We start from the raw sequence: 27534 nt of genomic DNA on the forward strand, positions 1-27534 counted from the left end.
CTCTTACCCACTGAGCCATCTCACCAGCCCGCTAGTGATGTTTCGACTAAGAGTTTAGTATAGGTGTAACTGCATGAGTCATGTGGGTCTCTGTGCTTTATCTCCTTTCATCTTTCATGTAAAATGGTATTTCGTATAAACATTGCACTGGCTGATTCTGGGTGTCAGTGTGACATAAACGAGAGATGAAGGAGCATCAATTTAAAGCATGCCTTCATGAGCTACAGCTGTGAGGCAGTTTCTCAGTGATCAGTGGGGGAGGGCCCAGCCCACCGTGAGTGGTGGCAGCTCTGGGCTGATGGTCCTGGATTCTGTCAGAGGCAGGCTGAGCAAGCATGGGGAGCAAGCCAATAAGCAGCATCCCTCCATGGCCTCTGCATCAGTTCTTGCCTCCAGGTTCCTGCTCCATTTGAGTTCCTGTCCTGACTTCCTTCAGTGATGAACAGCAATGTGGAAGTGTAAGCTGAATAAACTCTTTCCTCCCCAACTTGCTGTTTGGGCATGGAGTTTTGTCACAGCAATAAAAACCCTGACTAAGACAAACATACATTTCATATACATATAAAAATTCCTTAGTGGTATTTATTTTTGAAAAATATTGATGAATATGCTATTGTAAATTGTGACATCTCTTTCTTGAATGAAATCCTACAAGTTTTGGTTGTTGTTGCTGCTATTGCTGTCTTTGTTATTGGTTTGTTGTGATTTTATTTATTTATTTAGTCCTTTGGAGAGAGTCTTTTGCTTTGTAGCCAGGTTAAATGGAACTGGTGATCTTCCTGTGTTGGCTTTCCAAGGGCTGGCATTACAGGTGTGTGCACCACACCTACCTAGAGTGACGCTACCTCTAGTGACGCCTGAAGGGTGCTGCTTTATTGGTCGCCAGGTTAAAATGCTGGTAATTGTGTAAATTATGTATTTTCAAGAAAACATTAGATAAGTCATTCTTATTTTCATGCATTACCATTCATTTAAAGGGATTTCTAAGAAGGAAAAAAAATACCTGTTTGATGTACACTCAAGCTTTTGGAAAGGAATCCTTTTTATGATGAAAAACTTTCATTTTCTTTCAGGCTTAAAATTCGATTCAAAGTATATGAATTTCAGAGTGAGAGCATGCAACAAAGCTGTGGCTGGAGAATACTCTGACCCAGTGACCTTAGAGACCAGAGGTAAGACTGGCAGCATTAGGACAAAACTTACCTCCAGAAGTTACTCGATACTTTGTCAGAGTCATTTCCTGTGCAGTTCCTTCCCACCACCTCCCTCTGGCCTTTGCGGTGTAAGAAGTGTAAGGCGGGGGCACAGGACTATGGAAGTAAGGATTTTCCTTAGATTCTTCCCTTACGGAGGTGAGAGGACATGTAGGAGTGACTTCTCTCCATTTGTGGATCCCAGAGGTGGAATTCAGGTCAGCGGGCCTGGTAGCAGGTGCCTTCCCTGCCTGCTAAACTGTCTCCCTGTTCTGAGATGATGCAGGCGTGTTTGCTCTGGGCGTTTAGTTCATATTTTAGGTTAGTAAATACATAAGCACTGCCGAAGTTTGTCAGAGAATTAAGAATCAGCAACAAAGAAGTTTCTTTCACTTCCCCCAAATGTTCTCCCGGTTATTATTGTCTCTATAGTTCATTAATAATTACATAGCACTCACAGTTTTTTGGTCATTGAGATCACCTTGAGAGGCCAGTGCTAGATACTGTTGATATCTGTAATGTGAATGAAGACAGGAAAATTGAAGTAATTATATTTACCACAGACCTGCATCTGTCTGGATGGATATCAGAATCTAGTCCCAGGTTCTAGGCCAACCTTTATTGTAGGCTTGCAACCCAAGTTCTGTTCTCAGAGTTCAGATTTGTAACTGTCGCCTCTTGTAACACAGAAGCATTTTTAGGTATTTACCAATTTGAAAGCCATTCTGCTAGATGTCCTCCCACTTACAAGGTGGTAATATGGTCTGTGTTTACCTCCTGAATTAGATGTACATTATAGTCAATACTTGAGGCTTGCAGCACTCCACTGACTTCTAGTTTATTTCTCATGCATTTAAGTAGATACAAATTCTAGAATTTGCTTTGATCCAGATGATAACATAAACATATATCAGAATAAGACTGAGCAAGCACTGGAACTTGACCCAGGCCCTGTGTATAGTAGGCAAGTGCTTGAACATCCAAGGCCTGTGAGTTATTGGTGAACTCAGAGTGATGTTGTGGCAGAAAGGTGTAGAAAAATTCTCATTTGAAGTAATCTGAATTAGTAAATAATTTTACTTGAGAATTATACATAGCTTAGTGAAGAAATATTACTTTGAACTATCTGTTATCAAACTGATATATTAGTTTGTTTTGTTTTGTTTTTTTTAAAAATGTTTCTATTTTCAAATCCTTGTCAGATTTCCGGCAGGTCATCTTTTCTATGTGGCTAGAGCCACTTTTGGAGCTTGTCAGGAAAGACAGCATTGCTGTCATTGTTCACCCTAAGGAGCATCAGGTCTTTGCATTGTTGCTGTCCCTTTTTGTCCTCTCTTCAGTGAAGGAACCTGGACCTAACTGGGCGGCTTAGGTTTTATGAACACTAAGTTAGAAGATAAATAGTTGGCTCTTGTTTCCCAGCACAGCTGCTCCTGTAGCGTGGCTGAATGTTACCAAGCAGACTCCAGAGAGAAAGAATAAGCTGATTCTGGTCTCTAGGATTTCTTGGAAGTAACCCCCTGAGGTTAGCCTAGAGTAAAATGTAACCCAGAACAGTGATTCTGATCATCAGGGAGTTTGAAATGAAATTATTTCGCATGTGACTATGGATTGTAAAATTTCTGGGATTATTTTGTAGCATTGACATGACTATTAGTGAAGACATAAACACTGTAGAAAAGGTCCAGATTTTTAAAAAGTGGCCATTGAATAATTGTTTACTAAGTTATTTGGCTAGTTCCTGCTATTTGTGACCACCCACTACCAAACCGTAAACCCACAGAGAACAGAGGGAAGAGGCAGTAAAAATTAAATAGTTCAGATTCATAACAATATAATACAGTGAGCATTGTTTACTTCTGTCCCTTTAATCTATGTAGCATTATTTCTTCTGGTATAAAAATTGTAAAAGTGATGAGTAGGATAAGTTTCAAGTATATTTGCCCTTCCTTTCTGGTAAGATAAATGATATTACTAAATCACAACTTATTATTCCAACCTCAACTCATAGTGCCTATAATTCAGCTTTATAATATGAGACAGGGCTTACTTTCAAGTAAGTGAGTCATTTCTCAGCCCCTGCTCTCTAGTCTTTTTGCTTCTAGTGTTATCTCTGTCACCTTAAAGAAAATGTGTGACTTAACAGAAGCCTAATAAAGGGATTGTGTCTGTTAAAAGAAAGAGACTAAGCATGGCACACTTTTAGAAACCTATGCCCTTTTGATTGGATGGTTTAGTATTTTGTGAGTCGGCTCACAAATGGCTTGAAGTGGTGCCTTTTCCTGCCACCAGGGTGGCTGGCAGTCCCTAACTCCATCCTAACAAATACTGGAGAACAGCCTAGGGCTCTTCTGTCTTTGGCCTAGGGTTTCAATAGCTACGGGCAAATGGTGGCACTTCTGTGTTAAAGCCAGGTTTCCTTTATTTCAAAAGTGTAACTGCTCTGTCTGTATAATCTGACAGCTAGCACCCAGGGGATACCTGTGTCTCTGTAACACAGTTGATTGTGGAAATGTCTTAAGTGCATCTCCCTATTAAAGAATTCTGTCTTCATTTTGCTGAAAAGCTGCATTCTTCCCATGTTTACTTCTGCTTAGATGCAGCTTTTGAAAGTGATTGACTTCCTTGTGTAGTGTGACATTTAGCAGAGCTGTGCAGTCAGTAGATTTTTATTCAGATGTTTTATAAGTGAGACAATGGACAATGGCTGTGATGCATGTAGGAGCTGAAGTATTCTTTCCAGAATCAAGGGTGAGAGGATGCTCCATCCACTGGGCCCTATGTGCTTATCTTGTTTGATGATGAATAGTTCACAGGCTTACAAATGTCTTAGCTAATTTTAAATAATATCCTTAAGCAAAGTATTGTACTTTAAAGGAATATTTCTTTTAATCTACAATTTCCAAAAATTTGAACTTTTAGCAAGAGATGTAGCAGGAGCTAATTACCTTGTAACTGTAGGTGATACCTTGTAAAGTAAGTTGGGAATTGCATACAAAATAGAAGAAACAGCATTGCACAGCTGTTGAGTCTCTGGTTTTAATGATTTATTTTCTCAGTTTCTAGAAAGGGAAGCTAATACCATATTTCACTAATTTCCTCATTTATCACTTCTAAGGACTTTGAACAGTACTTAGAGTTTCAGTCTTAGAGTTTCATTGCTGTGAAGGGACACACAACCAAGACAACTTTTATAAAGAACAACATTTAATTGGGACTGGCTTACAGTTTCAGAGTTCCGTCCGGTGGGAAGCATGGCAGTACCCAGGCAGGCATGGTGGTGGAGAAGGAACGGAGAGTTCTACATCTTGATCCAAAGGCAGGCAGAAGAAGACTGTCTGTCTCACACTGGGCATATATATTACCTCAGAGCCCTATCTCCACAGTGACATACTTTCTCTCACAAGGCCACACTTCCTCCAATAAGGCTACACCTAATAGAGTCACCTCCCATGGGCCAAGCATATTCAAACCACTACAGTATAATTCCCTAAAACACCAAATAAAACGTATTGGTTGAAAAGCATAGGTTGTTTGGGATTTTTTTTTTTTTTTTGCCTTACTTTCATTAAGTAGATGCTTTTCTCTTCTACTGTGTCATCTGTCATCTGGCTCAGTTCCTTTGCTTATATTACCAGGGCTCCAGTATATCCATGCATCCAGTGACGGCATGGCATTCAGTATATCACTGGAACTAATGAGTGTTTAAGTGGGAATTTGTTACCAGTAGAGCTTTAGAGATAATACTTGTGCTGTTTTTACATTATCATCTTATGTACTATATTACTTTTTCTTCATAATTCTACTAGTTCTTTCCATTTAGTCAAAACAATCAACCAAGAACTAAACTGATCATCCTAATACATGAAATTGTGATGATTGTGTGCTAATGGAGCGTTCAGTAGCAGCAGAGGTACTATTGGCACTTGAAGTGCGGTGTGCTTGGTTAGTGTATAGCATGTGCAGAGGCAAAAATCATTGGGTAGGTGGCATTTATAAACTACAACCAAAGATGGAGAGGTTTTTGTGCAAGAGCTGGGGATTGGAACTTCTCTCTCTCCACACAAAGTTGGCTCACTTGAGCAAGAAATAGCATGACAGGTGTGTTTCGGATAGTGGAGATGTCTTACATTTGTTTCATATTGTCTTGGGCAGCACTTAACTTCAGTCTAGATAACTCATCATCCCATTTGAATTTGAAAGTTGAAGATTCCTGTGTAGAGTGGGATCCTACTGGAGGAAAAGGCCAAGAAAGTAAAATTAAAGGGAAAGAGAATAAGGGCAGGTGAGTCAGCTCACTAAATCCGTGTTGGGACTAAATGCTTGCACACTGATTGTCTCTGACCGTAACTGATACTGACATTCTTTCTTATTTATAGACAGGTGTTTGTATGTTCATTCTTATTTGACAGTAATTTAAAATTTTTAATGTTTATTCTGCACAGTAGTGTGATTTCTGATATGTTAGTAACTCAGAGGTGAAGAATATAGTATCTGTCAATACTTGAATTTGTGTTTAACATTTTTTATATTTTCCTTTCTTTCACAGTGGTTTCATTTTATTTCAGCATTCTGATTTTTAATGTTATAGATATACCAATCTGAACTAGTTAAAGAAAAGTTTCTTGACATCTGTCTAGGCTTATAGGTCATCTGTCTTTCCTGATGGCTGCACTAAATGACAGCTTTAAGCGTTTCTACCCAAGCCTTCCTGCTGAGAGCAATCCAGTGAACTCAATCCTGAGAACCTCTTGTTTTTGTCATACCTTTTCTAGATGAATCAGAATATGGAAGCCACAAGTTTTTAATGGTAAAGTTTTGCTCAGACTGATGGCAAATGTCTGTGAGTTATGACTGTGAGTCAGAACCCCTCAGGAAGCATTCAGGCTAGTTCTGTTGTAAGATGTTACATATAAACTGTAAAGGAGTGTCTTAACAGTTGCCTGTTTTTATCTGACAGTGTCCATGTTACTTCACTGAAGAAACACACAAGGTGATGATCTGTGTCTGTCTAGCTCTAGGACTTAGTATCTAGCTTGGCTGAATAATTCTTTAACCAATAAGCAGGTACCATTGCAGCAGCCCTTATAAGTTAAAATGCTCCTTTGTGTAGACTGTCTCTATTGGTAGCTTGTGTTTTGAATTTACAGCATTGTAGTGTACTGCATTCTTTTGAGTTATATATGATAACAACATGTGCTCTGCTTTAAAAAGACTGTTTCTCATCTGTTTTTACCCTGCTTTTACTTATACTTGGCATCTTTCTTGTTTCTCTTTATTCAGTAACATTATTGATTGCTTTTATATGTATTTGATAGGAGGTAGACATGGAGTGCTGTATAATAGTTATGTAATTTCAAAAGTGTCAAAATAATGAACATCATTGATAAAATGATTTAAACAGTGCCAAACATAGGGATCATTCCAGGTTGTTCAAGTAAGATAATACTTATGTGAAGATAATCTTATATTTTTACCAGGTACCAGCCTGTGCTCTCTTTTCAGAGTTATCTTTTCTTTTTGGCTTATTTACTTTGTATTGGTGAAAGTGACTGCCTTGTGTGATAAGTTGCTATTAACTTGATGGACTGCATAATGTTTTATTTGGCAGCTAGAAAAGTTGTACGTGGGATTTAGCATTCAGACTGTGTTATGTCTTTGTCCTTTCTTTCCTTTTAAGATTATTGCATATTTTGGCTGTTTTATAGAATGGTATATGAGTATCCCTTATCTGAAACACTCAAGACTCAAATTTATTTTGATTTTGAAATATATTCACATATATATTATACATATATAAAGTTTAGACTCAACTCTAAACTCAAAATTATTTGTTTCATGTGTACCTTATATTAATAGCCTGAAAGTAATTTTGTAAATTTTTTGTATACAGTGTTTTGACTGTGACTTGCTATAGGTCAGGTATAGAATTTTCTATTCATAACATTTATCAGTGCTCAGAGTTTTCAATATTGAAACATTTCAGAATTTTGAATAGGGCTGCTCAAATTGTATATATTTATTTATATTTTTCATAAATATTTGTTGTAGAACATATGATAGATACTATGGGGCTTATAGGAATAAACACGTGCCCTTGCTTTCAGTAATCTTGGTCTAAGTCATATAGATGAGCTATGTACACATGAGACAATGATACAAGATGGCAATTATGTATAGTGATGAACTAGAAGAAAGATGTTCAGAGCTGCCTGATGTTGAGGTGGTCAGTTAGAATTATGTGCCAAATTACTGTAACAGGCGAGTCTTTACTGACTTGCTGTGATAGTGTAAGAAAGAGGTCACGCAGTGAAGGGTGCTCACTCACGGTGTTCCATTTTCCCCAGTTGAATGGCACCAGGTGAAATTCAGGTGAGTTAAGACAGATTATAGGCAGAGGAGCTCATTGGCAGAAAGCCCCGAACAGGTGGTTTGTGTTGGCTTTTGGAGTAGAGTGCTAAAGGGGTAAGGAATAAGAAAAGATCAAAAGAGGAAAGAGCACCAAGATAAGTGACGAAAACTGGCTCCTTTGTACACACACCTTTTAAAACTCTCTCTGCATGGTGCTTCTCTTCCATAAGAACAGGTCTCTAAATCAGTGGTTTTCAACCTTCCTAATGACCCTTTAATACAATTCCTCATTTTGTGCTGACCCCAACCATAAAATTATTTTTACCACTACTTCATAACTGTTATGAATCATAATGTAAATATCTGTGTTTTCCAGTGGTCTTAGGTGACCCCTGTAGAAAGGTCATTTGACCCCCAAAGGGGTGTCAACCCACAGGTTGACATCTAAGTGTACAGTAAATAAAGCTGAGTAGCCCAAGCATATTGATCAATGCTGATCCTGGTTAGATAATCCCTCTAGAAAGTGCTGAGGCCCTTGCTCGGCACATGTGGTATGGGCAGAGTACCCACAGTGCTGCCTGACACCAAGCCTCCCCACTCCTGCCCCCTGCCCCCTGGAGGCCTGCCTGGTAAAGGTGGGATAGCATATATAAGTCTATATAGCATATATATGTCTATATAGCATATATATGTCTCAGTAGCCTTAGCACCCAATGGCTAAAGTGCAGGTTGGACTAAAGCATAAACCTGTGAGACTAAATTGCTCTTAGCAATAAGAAAAATGATTATTTTATCTTACAATAGTGAACATTTGAAAAGCGGGTAAGAATTTGCTCTATGGGCTACACAAATACTTAATCCAGTAAGGTCACCAAGGGACCTTTAAAATGGGTAGAGGAGCCCGTTCTGTACGTGAGATGATGGCTGTTCTTACAAAGAGTGGATGGTGGCAGGGGCCCTAAGGAGACGGCTTTCTCTTACTTAACCTAGTTCTGCAGCTAAACTGTCAACCTCAGCAGTTATCTCTTTTCTGTTTTTCATGCTTCCTTGTATTTCTTTACTTCTGGTAAGTCAAAATTAATTTTTAATTTTGTTTCTTTGGGTTTTTAGATGAGCCCTTAATATATTTTTGAAGCAAGGCTCAGTGAATCATTTCTGCTTATTTCTATGTATTATTATCCTCTAGCTGTTTATTCTTCCTAAGAACCTGGTATATAGTTTTCAGAATGAGTTTCTTCCCAGTGGACTGTTGGGCCTACCAGTGAATGGCCTGTGGAGTATTTTAGGAAGATGTCCTGGTTGGTTCTGATTCTATTGTGTCTTCTCTGTTGACATCAATACTTTGTTATAAAAATCCTAAAGACCTGTATATGTTTTGCAGTTTTAAGACTCTAAGAGATAGCTAGTTCCTCACCACTAACACCAGATTTTAGTGAAGATACTGTATATCTCTTGTGTGCTGAGGACACAGGCATGAGATGTGGTTCTTGTTCACAGTTTCTTTCTTCCCCTAAGATATGTCATAGAGAGGCCCTCCACCTACCATATTAACCATGCATTGAAGGCACCACATATTAGGCTGTATATGAGTTATCTTTTTATTATCATCTTTTAGTATGTCTGTGGTAAGGGAAGCATTTACTTAACTTCTTCAGTGGATTCTTGTTTTTGTTTTTGTATTTTTATTTTCAACATAATGCTAAGTTTATTGGGTTGAGTTGTAATCCTTTTGTAAGTTGAAAAGCATCTATGTATTCAATAGAATAGTCTTGGCTTTCTTTTTTATTAGATGTTTTCTTTATTTACATTTCATATGTTATCCCCTTTTTTAGTTTCCCCTCTGAAAATCCCCTATCCCCTCCCCCCTCCACCTGCTCCCCAACCCACCCACTCCTGCTTCCTGACCCTGGCATTCCCCTATACTGGGGCATAGAACCTTCACAGGACCAAGGGCCTCTCCTCCCATTGATGACCAAGTAGGCCATCCTCTGCTACATATGCAGCTAGAGCCATGAATCCCACCATGTGTTTTCTTTGATTGGTGGTTTAGTTCCAAGGAGCTCTGGGGTTACTGGATAGTTCGTATTGTTGTTCCTCCTAGGGGCTGCAAACCCCTTCAGCTCCTTGGGTACGTTCTCTAGCTCCTTCATTGGTGGCTTCTTGTTTTGCCCTTCTGTGCCACTATGATGTGTGTTTTGGGAGTTCTTCAAATGGGCCTGGGGTATACAGAAAAGTGGCAGAGTGCTTCTGTAATGCGTCCACACCCCTGATCCCACCACCAGCAGCACCATTACAGCAGGAAGCCAAGAACTGCCCAGCCGCTGTAATTGTGCCTGCACCATGGTGTCCTGGCTTAGTGGTTTTCACTCTTGCTCACACTCGGTTACACATTTACTGTAACCTCTTTCTCATCTTTCATTGATCATTGCTCTGTTACTCACAAGATCTTTTTTTACATTCTTTGGTCCATCTCTTGCTAAGAAGCAATCCCAGCCATGACTGGTAAGCATGCCAGCCTTCCCAAGAGCACTGAGGATCCTCAGAGTTCAGCTCTGTGTGGTGAAGGGCTGCCGTCCTAAAGTACAGAGTCCAAGCCATCTCTAGTTCCAAAATGTATTTTCTACAAACACACTTAAGATTAGTTAAAACTATGTTTATTATATGTAAATACAAATATATAAAACTAAATTAACTTGCAAAGAGGAAGGCTAATGTGCAGCAACATTTTGGTGACTGAGTTAGGTACTCTGTTGAGCTCTCCTGAGTGCAGTCATTTTTTCTGGCGGAGAGGCACATTTCAGAAATGAGCTTCAAATGAGTGTCTAGGGAATACTCACCAATCACACAGAAATCTTATATTGTATAGATGTTTCAGAGATTTAAAACTTTTTTGTTAAAATGTATAAGTCATGTTAGGCCAGTCTTATTTTTATTTTTAATCCTGTTCCTTCTCAGGCTTCCCTAATGTTGCACCTAAAACAGGGCTTTTCACACTTCTCAAGTAACAGAATGGCTTCCTCAAATGAAATATACCCAGAAGGCTAATCTAAAAAGAGAAAACAGACAGGTGGCTGGAATAAGGAGCCCTGGAGCTGGCCTCATCCCAGATTCCCACAGCAGTCTGTGGCATTGTGGGTAGCCTGGAGTTCAGGGCGTCTTGAAAACTGCCACCCCAAGCTGCTTTGTCCTTCCCACCACAGAACAGTGGGGATTGGGGGATGGGGGTCTTTCTTTTGTCTGTCTTCTCTCCCACCCTCCTTCCCTCCCTTCCATCCGTCCATCCATCTGTCTGCTTTTTCTATTTTAGAAAAATACAGTGCTGTCTTTCCCCTTTAGTTTAGAAAATACAGAGTATTTGTAATCAGGCCGTTTATGAAAAAAGAATCAAAAAGAAAATAGTGATGTAGGTTTTTTCTTTTTGAATTGTCATATTTAACAGTCTTTATACAATTTCAGTTCTTACTACTTAATGATTCTTGTGTTGCATGATAAGTACCAGCTTAGAAAATTTGGTCAAGCCGAAATTTTTTATATACTAATTTGTTTCCTAATTTTATTTGGTAATTATCTAATACAATTTTTAAACTTCTTAAAGAACTTAAAAATACATTTCTTCACAATTTGTTTTTTCAGTTTCACTTTCCCCCCCAGCATTTTGAAGCAGAGACTCTGTCTGCAGCTCATTCTAGCTTTAAGCCTGCTCCTGGACTGCTCTCAAACTTGTAGTCCTCCTGCCTCACACACTTGAGTGCTGAAGCTCCAGACATATGCACCATACCCAGGGATTTATCGCCTTATGGCTTCTGTTCTGGGCAGCTTCGCAGAAGCACTTGTAGGTGTTTTTTTGTTTTTTTTTTTTTTTTTTTTTTCTCCCACTCAGTCCTTTTTTGCTCTTCCTGACCCAACTTGTGCCCCTGATTTTCACAGAAAATTTCAGTTGCCAGTCCTCACTGATGTGTGTTCATACTCTTGGAATACATATAATGCTTAATTTATTTTAAAATGACCTTTTGGTTTTGTTTTTTTTTTCTAAGACAGGGTTTCTCTGTATAGCCCTGAAACTCACTCTGTAGACCAGGCCAAGCTGGCCTTTGAAAAAGGAGACTTTTTAAAGAAAAGAATATTCTTTATTATTCTAACATGTCAAGTGATCACTGTTAATAGTATTCCGCATAAAGGACATTTGATCTCCTTTAGGAAGGATTAAACTAAACCATGCAGATTTCATGTTCTGTGTAATCATGCTACTTAATAGCATTCACTAAGATGTAGATACTTGAAGCAGTCCAGTTTAGTTTGATTATTTGAAACCATCTGTTCTTAACAACAAGATAATATTTAAATAATAAAAAATGAAGTCATTGGATCACATGTAATGACTGTAACTATCTTTATGCTTGTTTTCTGTTTATAAAGGATTTGTATGTTAATTTTATTTGGTACTAAAAATTTATTTTCTACTACATTTTTTCTTTAGGAAGAAAAATCCTAGTACAACTGTATTGGAAAATTTCTAAATATTTATTATGGTGATAATAAAGTATTTCTATTTTTTTCTAAATAACTTGTAGAATAATCTCTCAGTATCTCCCCACTTTGCATGTGTGTGCACGCGCGTGCACACACACACACACACATACACACACATACACACACACACATACATACACACACACACGTAGGTAGGTAGGCAGGCAGTATTCTTCACACATCATCCACCTTGTATTTTGAGACTGGATCTTGTGTCCACTTGCCCAGGGCTGGGGTAAAAAGTGCACATCACCATTCGTGGCTTTTTTATGTGCACTCTAGGGATTGAACGTCAATCCTTATGCTTGCACACTAAGCACTTTACCCTTGAGATATATCTGCACCCCAACTTCAGGATGATCTTAACCCAGAAAGCAAATGTTTTTCAAGTGCAAATTCAGTACAATCAAAGCACACTTTCAAAAACATCTTGGGGACAACATAAAAGGAGCTGAGACTACAAAACGCACACCATGGAACTTGAGCACTGTCGTGAAGGTCCAGTGGACACATCTTGGAGATTTCATCTTTTTGAGGTTTTTGAGAGTTAGTGATGAGTCTAGCATGTCTATTTTGCTTGTCATATTATTTGATATGAAGGGATCTTGTTCATTGTAATAGTGGGCATTCTTTGAGATTTGATATTTCCAATGCATAAATTCAGATAACTTCCTCTTTTTAAGAAGGAAAGATCAGAGCTAATAAAATGGCTACTTAGTTGTAGTTATGTAAGGAACCTAGTTTTGCCATTGCTTTTATTTAAATTCAGTTATAGAATATTTACAAGCAATAGTCCAAGATCTTTCTTAATTTTTCCCATCAGCAAGTTTTGTCTTATTTTTGACGCTGTATCTTATTTCAGCCGTGTGCTCTTTGTATAAGCCTTACTCAGTCTGCATGACATTAGTGTTTTCAGCCTGTTTTGTGTGGATGGCTTCTTACATATAAGTGCTAATAATTGATAATTCAGATCAAATGAAATGTTGCAACATAATGAGAAGTATTTTCAGAGATTTCTGCTATGATTTGTAATTCTAATTTATGAACCATTTTCAACATAATTTTTTTGTTTCTGATTTTTTTTTTTTTTTAGAAGTGGCACCCCATCCCCCAAACGGACGTCTGTAGGCTCCAGGCCACCGGCAGTAAGAGGCAGCAGAGACCGTTTTACTGGGGAGTCATACACAGTGCTAGGTAGGATAAAGCATAATAGTTCTCATATTAAAGGCCACAGAGCACACTGGTGGGCTTCCTACTCACATCTGGAAGGTCTGCCCGTATAGTGAATGAGTCTCTATAGAAGTTTCTGTATACTGAGACTGAGAGGTTTTCAGACTGACTTACCGATACTTTACATCTCTGCTTCAGCTCATGTAGTATGCCTCATGAATATAACCCTTGAGGGGATTCTAACAAAGAAAGGCTTTGAAGTATTTTATATGCATGGAAACGTAAGTGATGCATGTAAATGTGTAGAGTATGGACTCTGCACTCAGCACCTGCTGATGACGTGGTTATTTTCACAGAAAGAGTAGTTGAACTTAGTGGGTATGGTGGGATAAGCCTGTAGGCCCAGGACGTGGAGGCTGAGGCGAAAGGATCATGAGCCTGTGGCTAGTCTGAGATACGTAGGTTGATTGTTGTTGTTGGAGATCATATGATAAGTACAAATCTGTAACTCATAAGTATGACAAAGTGCCAAAACTTTTTTCTTATCTTTTATAGGAGACACTGCTATTGAAAATGGACAACATTATTGGGAAGTAAAGGCCCAGAAGGATTGTAAATCCTATAGTGTGGGTGTAGCATATAAAACTTTAGGTAAATTTGATCAGTTAGGAAAGACAAATACGAGTTGGTGCGTTCACGTTAACAGCTGGTTACAGAACACATTTGCAGCCAAGCATAACAATAAGGTGAAAGCTTTGGATGTTCCTGTTCCTGAGAAAATAGGTGTGTTTTGTGACTTTGATGGGGGTAAGTGTACTTATTTTTCTAAAAAACATTTCTCTATATTTGCTTGTATTTAAATATATTTATGTATACAAAATAATATTTTTACTTCTGTGAAAATATATGGGAATATTGCTTTTTTCTCTTCCTATTTGATGGTAGTTGATTTTTTAGGAACAGCTTACAAAGAAAATGAGAAACTGGACAAATCAGCTACATTTAGAATAGTTGAAAAACAGACATGATATCAACATAGATAGGATCCAGATGAAGACGAGAGCCATGGAGGCCTGCAGAAGGACAGCAGGCGTTAGGCTGAACAGTTAGCACGTGAGTTGTAAGGACAAGGCACTTCTGAGAGAGACAGTGAAGCGGGCGGACTTCAAAGCTGGCAGAGCTGAAAGCAGTAGACACTGTACTGGGAGCTTAGTGGAGTGGAGGTGGGCTTAAGCAGGTGGAGGACAGATGGAGTAAAATTTTAAAAGCTGATAGAATTTGGCACAGTCATTATAAAAAGGAAGAGAACTTAGCATCTAGCGAGCTAATAAAGCCTTTTGTTTGCCAATGAGCAGTTGGTGTAGAGTAGGAAGGAAGAAGAGGGTTACAGGGGCGCAATGGGCATCCATTTTCTGGACTATGCATTTTAAATCATTATAGCTAGACTTGAATACATTTTTGCTAATCTAAATAGGAACCATTAAAATCAATAACTTTTGCCAATAAGAAGTGTTTGTTTATTCACGTAGTATAAAAATCAGGGATTTAGGTAATCTTCATCCTACCAATTGAAGAATTGCTTCTATTGCAAAAAGTTCTCTAGGTTCTTGAGCAAGCACTAGTGAGGTGTCGGGTGAGTGGTACACAGAGCTTGGCACCCCTCCTCTCTATTTTGAAGCACTGGTTGTTTGATGTCAGATCAGTCAATGTTGCAGAGAATTGGGCTCTTTCTCTTAATCAGTGCCAGCTTCAGGCACTGTAGTTTTTGATGCATCTCATGGGTTTGCTAAGCATGATTTTCAGGTGTAGTGGTTTTGCTGGACTCATCAGACCCGGAGCAGAGTGCCAAGCAGTAACCGTGAGAGGGAGGGGGAAGGAGGGAGGAGAGAGGGAGGAGCGCACATGCGTGCACATGCTTTAGCTCTTAGGAGCATCTTTGGTTTGACCATGAGCAAATTGCCATCAATTGCCATGTGCACTCCAGTTTTCCTTAGCTGTCACAATCAGAATGAGAAATGGTTGTTTACACAGAATAAGAGAAGACAGAAGTTCAAAATGACTTTGTTTCCATTTTAGGTCAGCTTAAGTGGCACCCATTACCAGTCTTTCCACCTTTCCACTTGCTTCAAATGCATGCTACCATCGAATGACCCGTGTTGAGTGCTCTGCATCTCAACAGCATTGCTCATCTTCAAGGCCCTTTCTTCTGCAAAATTCCTTACCCAACCACTGTCTGCAAGTTCACTGGCAGTTCTCAGACCAGATGCATTACTGATGAGGGCTGTAGCTGCTGCTTACAACCAGTTTGAACTTGAATGAGAACCTAGTTTGCTTTTTGTTAATGTTTGCTAGAACATTAACATAGAATAAAATAAAATTTAAACAAATAGCAAATATTGTCAGTAGCAAAAGATGTACAGAAGAAATGTGCATTAAAGTTGTATATAACATAATCATAATTATTTTTAAGAATGTATTCTAATAATGACAAATTTCAACAGTGTACAAATCACAATTCCTTCTGCACCAACTTAATAGATTATGGAGATATTAGTAAGGTCTTGATAACCAGGAAAAAACAGATTTTATCCTTAACATGTTTTGATATTTTTATAACAACTGTTAAGTATGGTTCATATAGTTGGTAACAAAAATTAATGTTAAAATATGTCTTTTGTCATGCTCATCTGTTTAAGTTAGATGTTTTAACTTCGAATAATAAATTAGACTTTTTTATCATTTTAGGTCAGCTTTCATTTTATGATGCACACTCAAAGCAGTTGCTGTATTCCTTCAAGACAAAATTTACTCAGCCAGTAGTACCTGGTTTCATGGTTAGTATCTTATTTATATTTTATGGATCAGCAATTTTGAGGATAACCATGTCTATACTTTTTGATGAAGCCGAGTACGTACTCCCTTTGTACACATCTCCTTTTCCCCAGCCCGCCCTTTCCAGATGTGATTTTTCCTCTGTATGTTTTCAGTATACTTTATTAAAGTCAGTAACAACATTAGGAAGGGACAAAAATCACAATGAATATTTCCATTTACTCATTATTGTAACTATTACCCAAGCAAGGAGTGTAGCCTTACTGTACCCTGCACCCATGTCTGTTTCCAAGCTGCTCTTCTGGAAGAGTTAGCCCCTGTCTTGGACTTTAATGCTGCAATCCATTTAGCCTCCTGTTCTGCTTTAGGGAGTTGTACAATATCTTTTTGGCTCAACCATGCATGTGCAAGATTTTTCCATGGTCTGCGTGGTTTTAGTTTGTTCACTGTTCTTAGGCTGACATCATTTTCCAGGCTATGATGCATCAGTCTATTGAGTGCCAGTTAGGTTGAGTATTTTATGTGTTGTCTTCCATTTGAGGGTATGACATACATGCATGACTTCAGGACTGCTCAGTTGCATGCTGATTTATGAAGAAAAACATGTTTCTTCACATGAAATGAAACATGTCTTTAATTTTGTAATAAAATGTTATTGTTGCTTCTAACACCATGCCTGTCTGCTTTTCTTGGTTAAAATTAGGTTGATGTAGGGAGTTCTGAGATCCACTAATGGCTTCCTTGGTTTGAATAAAACTTTTCTAAGTATGGGGGGCTACCTCTCTAGTCCAGATGGTACATTTCGTGGGGTGTTCCACATGTGTTCTCTTCCATCTTTACTGCAGGTGTAGCCCTCCATCTGAGAAGAAAGTGTTCAGGGTGTGTGTGGATTTAGAATGTGTGTTTACTTTTAAAACTCACAATCAGAATTTTATTCCTGACACCTTAAAATCTTAGGCTTAAAGTAATCCTCCTAGCCAGTGCTCTCCGTAGTTCATTAAAACATAAGGTGATTAATGAACAAAACTGATGCTCATAGAAAATTCTTAAATATAGTTGTTTCTTTTTCACTTTCTGAACTTTGCCACAGACCTCTACTTTAATATGTATTTTGGGCTGTTTCCCAATGAATCTGTTGAAGACAAATTGTTTACTCAGAGATATATATGCTCAGTTATATGTAATTCAGTTATATGTAGTCATACTTTTACAAAATATTTCATTTTTAATTTGGCTGTATCTTACATGGATATTTATTAAGTTTTCCATTTTTCATTTCAAATAATTATAATTATGCAATAATATAGATAACTTGAGGAAACTGTTTTAAACTTATTAAACCTGTTTTCTTCCCTTCTTTGGGAGCCTAGTTTTATTAATTCGGTGATAAATGTTGTTTATACATGATGTTAATTTTTAAAGTTAGGTTTATTAAGTTATAATTTACATATACTACTGTATATGCATGAGTTTCTCTTGATGCATGCAGACATGTGACCACGACTGTAAATCATGATTTGGAACAGTTAGTACTGTAGGGGGTCTGGCATGCTCCCATGTAGTAGGCCGGCCCTAGCACAACCACCCAAAAGAGAAGTGAAACATGTCCCCTTTCCTGTGGTTTGGCCTGTTGAGGCAGTTATGCAGATGGAGGTATGTAGCACACTCTTCCCTGTTCAATCACTTTAAATATTGATTCAACAAGAAGCCTGTGGTTGGACAGGGAAAACGGAGGCAGAGCTAAGAGTTTCTGAGATGGGGACGGGGAGAAGGAAGGAAAATGGATCCAGATTCCATGTGTCATTAAATAGCCATAGGTAGTTACATTATCTTATAAAGGATGGATAATTACAGGACACTTTGTCTAACCTAAGTGGGCAATTTATATCATTATCAATTGGCTCTGAAATTATTGTTTGGGCATCTTGAGAATTGGGAATTTATTGATATATAAATCTGACTGATTAATTTTAAGCTTCTAGAGTTTTGGTTTACTGGGTTAAGGGGAATTGTGACCACCTACCACAGGGGTGGATGACTGAGAAGGTATGGGTGGGTGGCTCTGAGGCAGGCCAACCAGAGAGGGGAAGGGAAGACTGCCAACTGGGGCTAGCCAATAGGTGGCGAGACCACTGGGCAGAGAGTAGCTGGGTGAAGCGAGGGAACTTGGTGTCTTTTTAAAATAGTTCCTGCAACAGAGGTGCATGGCATACAGCCTTTGGTGCTGCAGCAGAGCACATGTGAGTGTTAGCCTCCTTGCCCTGTGTGCCAGTCAGGCTTCTTCTTACCTGCTGAGAAGTCTGTCATGTTTGTGTGTGCTGTGGATTGTAGCCAGGGCCTGCACGTGCTGAGTGAGCACTCGAACCTGAGCTTATTTTCTACCCTACATTATTTTGAGGCAAGGTTTCTTTGCCTGGTTGTCCATATCCCCCTTCCTAGGAGTCTTAGCGAAGATCATCCTCATAGATTCCTGGCAGTTTCTACTACACTAATTCTACCTTGTCCCTAAAGTGTCCCCCAATTCCAGTTGTCTCTCTCAGTACTCTCTCCCTCCATATTCCCTCAGCCTGATTCCTCTTGCTCCTGCCCCCACTTGCCCAAGTCTACCTGAGATACTATTCTAGTTCCTTTTCCAGGAAGGTTTATGCATTTCTCCCGTGAGTCCCCCTTGTTACTTAGCCTCTCTGGGTTTGTGGTTTATATATGGTTATTCTTTACAGCTAGCATCCACTTATAAGTGAGTACATACATGTTTGTCTTTCTGGGTCTGGGTTACCTCACTCAGGATGGTTTTCTTCTAGTTCCATCCATTTGCTTGCAAATTTCATGATGTCATTTTTTGTTTTTTTTTGTTTTTGTTTTTTGTTTTTGGTCTTTCGAGACAGGGTTTCTCTGTATAGTCCTAGCTGTCCTGGAGCTCACTCTGTAGACCAGGCTGGCCTCAAACTCAGAAATCCGCCTGCCTCTGCCTCCCAAGTACTGGGATTAAAGGCCTGCACCACTACTGCCTGGCATGATGTCATTTTTTTTTTTTACAATTGAGTCATAAATACTCCATTATATAAGTGAACCACATTTTCTTTATCCATTCTTAAGTTGAAGGACATATAGGGTGTTTCTAGTTTCTGTCTATTATGAATAAAGGTGCTATGAACATAGTTGAACAAGTGTCTTTGTGAGATGGTGGAGCATCCTTTGGGTATATGCCCAGAAGTGGTATAGCTGGGTCTTGAGGTAGATTGATTCCAAATTTTCTGAGTCCACCATATTGATTTCCGAAGTGGCTGTGTAAGTTTATGCTCCCAACCACAGTGGAGGAGTATTACCCTTGCTCCACATCCTGGCCAGCATGTGCTGTCACTTGTATTTTTGATCTTAGCCTTCTGACAGGTGTAAGGTGGAATCTCAGAGTAGTTTTAATTTGCATATCCCTGATGGCTATGGATGTTGAACATTTAAGTGTTTCTTGTCCATTTGAGAGTCCTCTATGAGAATTCTGTTTAAATCTGTACCCCATTTTTAATAGGATTATTTGGTTTGTTGATGTCTAATTTTTTGAGTTCTTTATATATTCTTTATATATTTTGGAAATTAGTCCTCTATTAGAAAATCTTTTTCCATTCTGTAGGTTGTCATTTTGTTCTAATGATGGTACCCTTTGCTTCACAGAAGCTTTTTGGTTTCATGGGGTCCTATTTATTAATTGAGATCTCAGGACATGTGCTTGATGTTTTGTTCAGGGCAAGTCTCTCAATGGATCATATGTCCTGCCTAATGCCATGTCTCAATATTAAAGTCATAAATGTGATATAAGCTTCTTTGGGGTACAGTCCCCTGGTTATAAACATTAGGGAAGTACTTGCTGAGATTAATCCGGTTTGATTTCTTGAGTTTCTGCTGCCCTGTGTTCCCTCTCCTGGGTACAGATGCGGTGGCTTCTGCTACTGCACAGCCATCCTTGGGCCGCGGAGCCTTTTCATCTCCTCCGCTCAAGCATGAAGCTTGTCAGTCTGGGATTTGTTGATACCTGTGACATTTTGCCTTTCAAATGGAGAGTTAAGGATCACTGGAGTTACAATTTGATTTGAGTTTAACTGAGGCTTTGTTTTTTCTTTTCTTAGGTTTGGTGTGGTGGACTTTCTTTGAGTACTGGAATGCAGGTTCCAAGTGCTGTGAGAACACTTCAGAAAAGTGAGAACGGAATGACTGGTTCAGCGAGTAGCCTGAACAATGTCACTCAGTAATGGCAACTCAGACTGTTTCCCTTCCTCTTCGACTGTGTGGCCTTTCCCATACAGTTACTAACAGATATTTCGGAGTGGTGGAAATCAGGTTTTCTATGTTCTGCTTTAAAGCCTGGAATCTGTTAGATTAACTACCAAATTGGAAGCAACCATGGGAGGTTATTGCTGCGTCCCAGAATCAAGCAGTTGGGGTGCAGGAGGCTGACATAGTGATATTGAGTAGTGACGAGGAAAGGGCAGTGTTGAACTGTTTATGTAGAAAGCCATCTCTCTGTCTCTTAAGCCCTCTGGCTTGTCTGGTAGGTGTAATCGAGTCTGGCGAGCCCTGGGCCTGGGTTGCTAAGCCTTAAAAGCTTGCCTTTCCCCTGCCCCTGTTCTGTTTCTGCTCCTCACTGGCTATCCTACGCTGAGGCTTTAAAAACACAAGGTCCCCCATGGCTTCCTAGAAATTGAAATCTTTGCCTAGGGATGGCAAAGAAATTGACCTATGGTGGCTTATTTTATTCTTTTATAAATAAACCAAGTTTTTGATAGGGTAACTTATACATTGACTAGATTCATATCACTTTCTCCTCTAAAATATTGTGGTATTTTCTTATAGTTATAACTCAAAACTATCGAGCAGTCAGAGAATTTAGGCAGTGCAAGGGAGTATTCTTGTTTGTGCTGAGTCATTCTGTCCACACCTCCACCAGCTCCTGGGCACCATCTGAGAAGCCTTGCTCTCTGAGTTTGTTCTCCGCTTTGACCCCACTTTTACAACTGTCTTTACATCTTTGATAAAACTTACACTTGAATTTGGCACTGATAATAATTATTGCCTATGAAAGTTTGTGAATTAAGTTCATTATAAGGGGTAAAAAGCTGTATATTGCTGGGTTTTTAGTTTTTTTGGTTTTTTTGGTCTGTGAAAGATTATAAAGAAATGTGCCTAAAGTATTCTTTTCTGGAATAATTTGTATGTTCTTTTACAAAGATATGGATTGGTTTAACCAGCTGTTTAAAAAATATGTGTCCTACTTAATTGGTATATGTGTTTTTCAAACAATTATTTGAGGGGTTTTTTGGTTTGATTTGGTTTTTGTTTCTGTCTTTTTTGTTCGTTCATTCATTCACTGTTTAAAAGGTTATGATTCTTCCAAAAATGAACATAGTTTTCTTTTTCCCAACTCTGAAGGCAAACCCTGTGGTTATTAACAGAAAAGCCTTTTATTACAAAGTTGGTTAAAACTTTTTACTCAAGGTTTTTGAGCCAAACTAGAAGTTGAGATTATAAAACTGCTTTAAGAACTTTAAGGAAATGAATATTTGACTTTTGATTAATTTTTGAGACTTCTAAATCTCTTCTTGTTTTAAGTTTCTTGGGCTTCTGACAAACTTCCCTGGAGAAGTGTTCATTTTTGTTTTCTTTGTGTAGCTTGTAGATCATAATAAGTATTTGCTCTTTAAATGTACTACTTACTAGCATGATTGTTTTTGTTCTGTTGATGTAACAAATTTGACATAGAATATTATTTTTCCATATCACAAATATCTACACTATTGTCTGATAACACACTGGTAGTTTTTAAGACTAAAGCAGTTTATAGAATGAAGTATATCAATATTCTTTTGGTTCCCCAAAGCAATATTTTACTTTTTATTTATTATAGTTTGAAAGACATTTCATTGTTCCATTACCTATAGAAATGGTATTTCATGACCTAGGGAAAAAGCAATTACTCCTTTTGTAGACTCATACCTGAAAGCAGTGATTTACTAGAAATGCTTTGCGTGGCTACTAAGTTTATTTTGTCAGAAATGACATGGGAAAAGCCAGCTGTTCTTGTCTAGAACTTTTCATTATGATATTGTATCTTGCATAGTTGAATTTTCTCATTTATACAGTGCCTTTTTCTCATGCTCATTGTCTACTGATGTTAAGGCAGGCAACACTGGACCATAGTGGTCAGAGCCTTCTATTAAAGCCAGAGGAGCAAGTGTGCTTCTTCCTTGTCCTCGTCCCATCATTGAGACCTTCATCTACAGTTTCCAAACAGTCACTGGAAAACGCACAACTGTTACCCGGAAAGTTTTATTTCTCAGCAGATTTGTAGAACGAAGTACAAAGTCAGTGAATAAGAGTCCAAGTTCTTATCATGTAATATTTGGTACTAATTATACCCTCATTGCTTTAAAATAAACATCAGGGTCTCTTTTAAAAATAGAACAAATCTGTAGTATTTTAGTTTAAAAATCTTAAGTTTATTATGTTAAATTGAATGTTGTCAACCCTTCTCGTTAAATTAAAATAATTGAACAGCATGCCTAGTGAATCATCTCAAAGTAAGGAAACTATTAACCTGATCCTGACATGTAAAATTCTTTTAGCATTAGGTTGGAGTGGCTGGGCTGCTCTGCTCAGCTCAGCCTGCTGAGGCAAGCTGGCCAGCCCTCTGCAGGCTGAGCTGCTGCAGGACTGCTTACACAGCTCGAACATAGCTGCTTGCCATGAAGGAAATGGAGGGGAGGTGGACTGTAAGGAATATAGCGCCGGTGTGAAGAACTGCTTCTTAGAATATGTATTAAGTATTGTATTTCCCTCTTAGCAGTTGAATTTCAAACCAGTTTCATCTAGCTGGAAGTAGACAGTAAGGGGCTGCCTTAAGCACTTTAGAAAAAGAATTTGCTACAATTCATTTGACTCAGCTGATTGTGTCACATCTTTTAAATATTGGTAAATATGGATATAGCAAGTATTTAATGACTAATGCACATAGAAATTTAATATACAGTGATCGTTTGAATGTTCCAGGTATAGGCTTTTTTAAAAGTGTTAAGAGTGTCTGTCTGTCTGTCTGTGCGTTTAATTGATAGCACCTCTACCATGTGTCAGTAAATGGCTGGACAGTCAGGCTAGGCCTTCTCATTCTGTTCTGAAGATTCTAAAAAAATCCCAACCATCAACAATACTATGTATAATTTGAACTTCCATGATTGATCCTTAATATAAATAATAAAAGAAAATATTTATGATGAAATATTTTAATTAGGTCAATTCTCTAGAATTACCTAGTTTTGTCTATATATCTTTTCCATGAAATTATAGCTATTTATGTATTTGCAGTTGTTTCTTTCAAAAACAATTTTTAAAAATTGGAAAGGGATATATATATGGGAAGTGATTACTCCAAAGAATATTAATCTTAAAAGAAGACAGTATGGATGTCTTACCATGAAATACATTACTCTAGGCTAAAATTTCAACTGTTTTAGTCATAGATTTTTAGCATCTTTGTTAGATCAGCATATAATTCATATAACAGTACTTAAGTTTTTATGATGTAGCATCAATTTTCTTACTTTCTGTCTAGGTTTCCAAAAGTAGTAGAGTTTAATTCACCATATGAACCTCATTCTGTTATTTTTGATTTGATAGTCTTGATCTAAAAATAATGTCTTGTTAATATGTCACTAAATTTCTAAAAGCTGTGTTCATGGGCTGGTGAGATGGCTCCCAAGAAAAGCACTTGCTGCCAACGGGATGGCTTGAGTTTGTTCCCTGAGACCCAAATGGAGGGGAGAATTACCTCCTGTAAGTTGTCTTTTGACCTACGCACGTGTGTGTGCACGCGCGCGCGCGCACACACACACACACACACAAAACTTAAAATTTTTTAAAGTACGTTTGTTTTTGCTTGAAAAGTAACTACACATAGTTATATTTCACTTTTATATTATAATAAAAAGTTTAGAAAAGTTACTTTCCTTGTTTTATTTTTACATCATATTCATTCTTTGAGAGGTAAGCATGAATTTACTCAGTATCCATGTCACCGTCAAGTTGTTATTTTCAAGCAAGTATACCTTTTCATAACTCCAGCACTCAGACCTAGAGTAATAAAGCTTTTCTTACAGAAGATCATCACAGCGACATTACCTCATGTTTGGTATTTTTAGTTTTATGTGTCTTGTAATAGTGTTCACATTTGTGATTCTGATGTCAGTATTGTGTTACCTGAGTGGTATGATTATCTGAATACCATAGGAACTTTGCACCAGTTGGAATTTAAGTGGATTGTTTGCTGCTTTTGTTCACATTGGAACGTTGGACATGCCATATGATACTGGCTTAGTAATCAATACCAGTAATTACCTTAGAGCTTTTATCTTGACTACCCAACCATATCGAAAGAGTACTTTTTTCTGGGTTAAAAATACTAGCTTTGATACATAATCACTTAAGTTATATTTGTTTAAAATTATATATTTTCTTAGTAACAGTCAACTTAAGTTGGTGCTTAGGAATAAACGTAGAAGTTTATGCAGTATGTAGGGCAGAGGTCAGTGAATGTATTTGCTTGGCTTGGAATTTAAGATTGAATCAATTTTACAATAAATCAAATTGGAAGAAATTGGTAAAAGGCATTGTAGTAATATTGGAGCTTTTTGGAGGGTTCAGGACTATAAGAAGAATTTCTTACTAACATTTCCAATATCTGTAAGATACCAAAGGACTGAGACTAACTGATCTTTTGATGGAAATTCTTTGAAATCAAATCCATAACTGATTCTATTAAGATTACAATAACTAAAGTTGGGGAATAACTTCAGGCAAAAACTGCAAGTCTTGGAGATTTTTGGCATTCTTTTAAGTATTTAAACTTAAATCTTCATAGCTGCCCCATACAGTAACCTATGACCTCTCTAAATCACTCTTCACTCTTGGGCCTCTATTGCCTTCAAATATTGTACCTTGTTTAGCCTACCTCACAGGGCTGTTGTGAGGAGTGTCGTGAAATGGACTCTGATGTGAACGGGGTGGTTTCCACTAAGAATGACTGGATACTTGTAAATGCTGTTTAGTAAGAAAAAGCATGTTAAGTTGGTATAAGCAGTGATTTTAAATGATTTTTTAAAATAAGATGTCCTTCAAAATGTCCTTTAGTATCAATTTACTTTGTGCATGATTGTTTTTATATTTCTCATCAACTACACAACTTTTCCAGGTTATGAAGTCTACTGCAGCATTCATGTGTGGAGGGGAGCCTACTTAAGCAACGGCTTCAGCTCCTCCCCCATCAGGAGTTTGCACTTGTATTTACAACAGCTGGTGCCCCATGCAGAGTGAATTTGGCTGAAATAACTTTCCCAACAGCCAAGTGGTTCAGCAATTTGTTGCATTTGACAAATATTCATCAACTTTATTGAATTGTACCTTTTATTAAAAAAGAAATACTTTAAAACCTGTTCATTACCTATATCAGTTATTATCTGTCTGGACATAGTTGTGTTGCTCTAAATTGGATATATTAAATGGTTTACAAGTTATCCTGCTCCACAGATTTTGGTATGTTTGTTATCTGGACATGATTTTGCTATGCAGTTGTGATAATAAAAGTTACAGCTCCTCAGGTTTAACCTCTAAGTTGTGGATGAAGACCATTTAAAGTACACATGATGTATTCATTGCTGCAAGAGTGTTTGAAATGAGCACACTGCCTCATTTTCCTTACCAACAAGACAAAGCCTTTTCAATGATTTTTTTAAACTTTCACAGTGATTATTCAAAGTGTAGCAACTAGTATGTTGAAATGATTGTATGTTCTGTATGAAATGTTCCACTTGAGGTTTTTACAAAAGCACCTGTATTATCTCTTCTAAAAATTAAACCTTTTTTTTTTTGCTTTCTCTTGTGTCAGTTTTTTCTTTTTTTATCAACTTTTATTTAAATACTTATAATTGTTTATTGATAAAGAGAATGTTTAAAAAGTCATTGACTCATTCCTCAAAATATGTTAGACAACACCATTTAATAGCATTTTATGTAGAGATGAGAAGCCCTGCACTCAGTAGCCAGAAGCCACAGGCAGCTGCTGTGAATACTGTACTAGCCAACTGAATTTCTACATTTATATTAACTTAAAATAAGTACATTTCACTAGTAGCTCATGTTTTATACATTAAAGATGCAATAGTTAGCTCATCACATAGGTTACATTTTTGTAGAGGGGTCACTAAGAGAGTCTGACCCAGAACCCAGTCCTTTATACAGTATGTATTCTAACCAGAAAGAAAGTGCAGGGGAAAAGAATAAGCAATGATTGCCTCTTTAGGTTGTAGTTCCTGTGTTTAAGGTCTTTGTCAGCAAGAGAAAGATAAAAGGAAAACAGTCTTGCATTATGAGAAGCAAGTGACAGGTTTTGAGGGGCAGTCCTTTTGTTAGAAGGCCTATAGATAGCTGCAGCTTGACAGTTTAGTGAAGTCAACATTTTAAGTGCACTTACCCGCAGAAGATTAAGTTATTCAATGATTTCTTTAGCATATATATGCACAGATAAGACAATGCACTGTAGTATTGTGAATTAAAATAGAAACAAACTGATCGGTTTTTTTTTTTTTATTAGATATTTTCTTTACATTTCAAATGCTATCCTGAAAGTTCCCTATACCCTCCCCCTGCCCCTGCTCCCCTATGCACTAACTCCCACTTCTTGGCCCTGGCATTCCCCTGTACTGGGGTATATATAGTTTGCAAAACAAAGGGGCCTCTCTTCCCAATGATGGCTGAATACGCCATCTTCTGCTACATATGCAGCTAGAGACATGAGCTCAGGGGCTACTGGTAGTTCATATTGTTGTTCCACCTATAGGGTTGCAGACCCCTTCAGCTCCTTGGGTACTTTCTCTAGCTCCTCCATTGGGGACCCTGTGTTCCATCCAATAGCTGACTGTGAGCATCCATTTCTGTGTTTGCCAGGCACTGGCATAGCCTCCCTATAGGCCACAATATCAGGGTCCCTTCAGCAGAATCTTGCTGGCATGTGCAATAGTATCTGGGTTTGGTGACTGATGATGGGATGGATCCCCGGGTGGGATATTCTCTGGATATTCCATCCTTTCATCTTAGCTCCAAACTTTGTCTCTGTAACTCCTTCCATGGGTATTTTGTACCCTATTCTAAGGAGGAATGAAGTATCCACACGTTCGTTGATCTACATTCTTGGTTTTCGTGTGTTTTGCAAATTGTATCTTGAGTATTCTAAGCTTCTGGGCTAATATCCACTTATCAGTGAGTGCTTATCTAGTGACTTCTTTTGTGATTGGGTTATCTCATTAAGGTTGTTATCTGCCAGATACATCCATTTGTCCAAGAATTTCATATATTCATTGTTTTTAATAGCTGAGTAGTACTCCATTGTGTAAATGTACCACAGTTTCTGTATCCATTCCTC

At 38.1% G+C, this 27534-nt stretch overlaps 1 protein-coding gene across 4 annotated transcripts in view; it reads left to right on the top strand.

The window, feature by feature from the left end:
• Positions 1-25990, top strand: part of Fsd1l (fibronectin type III and SPRY domain containing 1 like) — a 66242-nt gene extending 40252 nt beyond the window's left edge. For 2 of the 4 annotated variants that reach the window (XM_021200251.2, XM_029539885.1), the window contains 7 exons: positions 1074-1172; positions 5349-5478; positions 6154-6186; positions 13168-13268; positions 13800-14051; positions 15990-16078; positions 20198-25990. In XM_021200251.2, the coding sequence (XP_021055910.1) occupies positions 1074-1172; positions 5349-5478; positions 6154-6186; positions 13168-13268; positions 13800-14051; positions 15990-16078; positions 20198-20320 (827 nt within the window). In that variant the 3' untranslated portion in view covers positions 20321-25990. The remainder of the gene's footprint in view (positions 1-1073; positions 1173-5348; positions 5479-6153; positions 6187-13167; positions 13269-13799; positions 14052-15989; positions 16079-20197) is intronic. The other 2 variants (XM_029539884.1, XM_021200252.2) reach the window with 2 other exon arrangements.
• Positions 25991-27534: the final 1544 nt, after the last annotated feature.

Source organism: Mus pahari, chromosome 6, assembly GCF_900095145.1.
Source record: "Mus pahari chromosome 6, PAHARI_EIJ_v1.1, whole genome shotgun sequence".
NCBI lineage: Eukaryota > Metazoa > Chordata > Mammalia > Rodentia > Muridae > Mus > Mus pahari.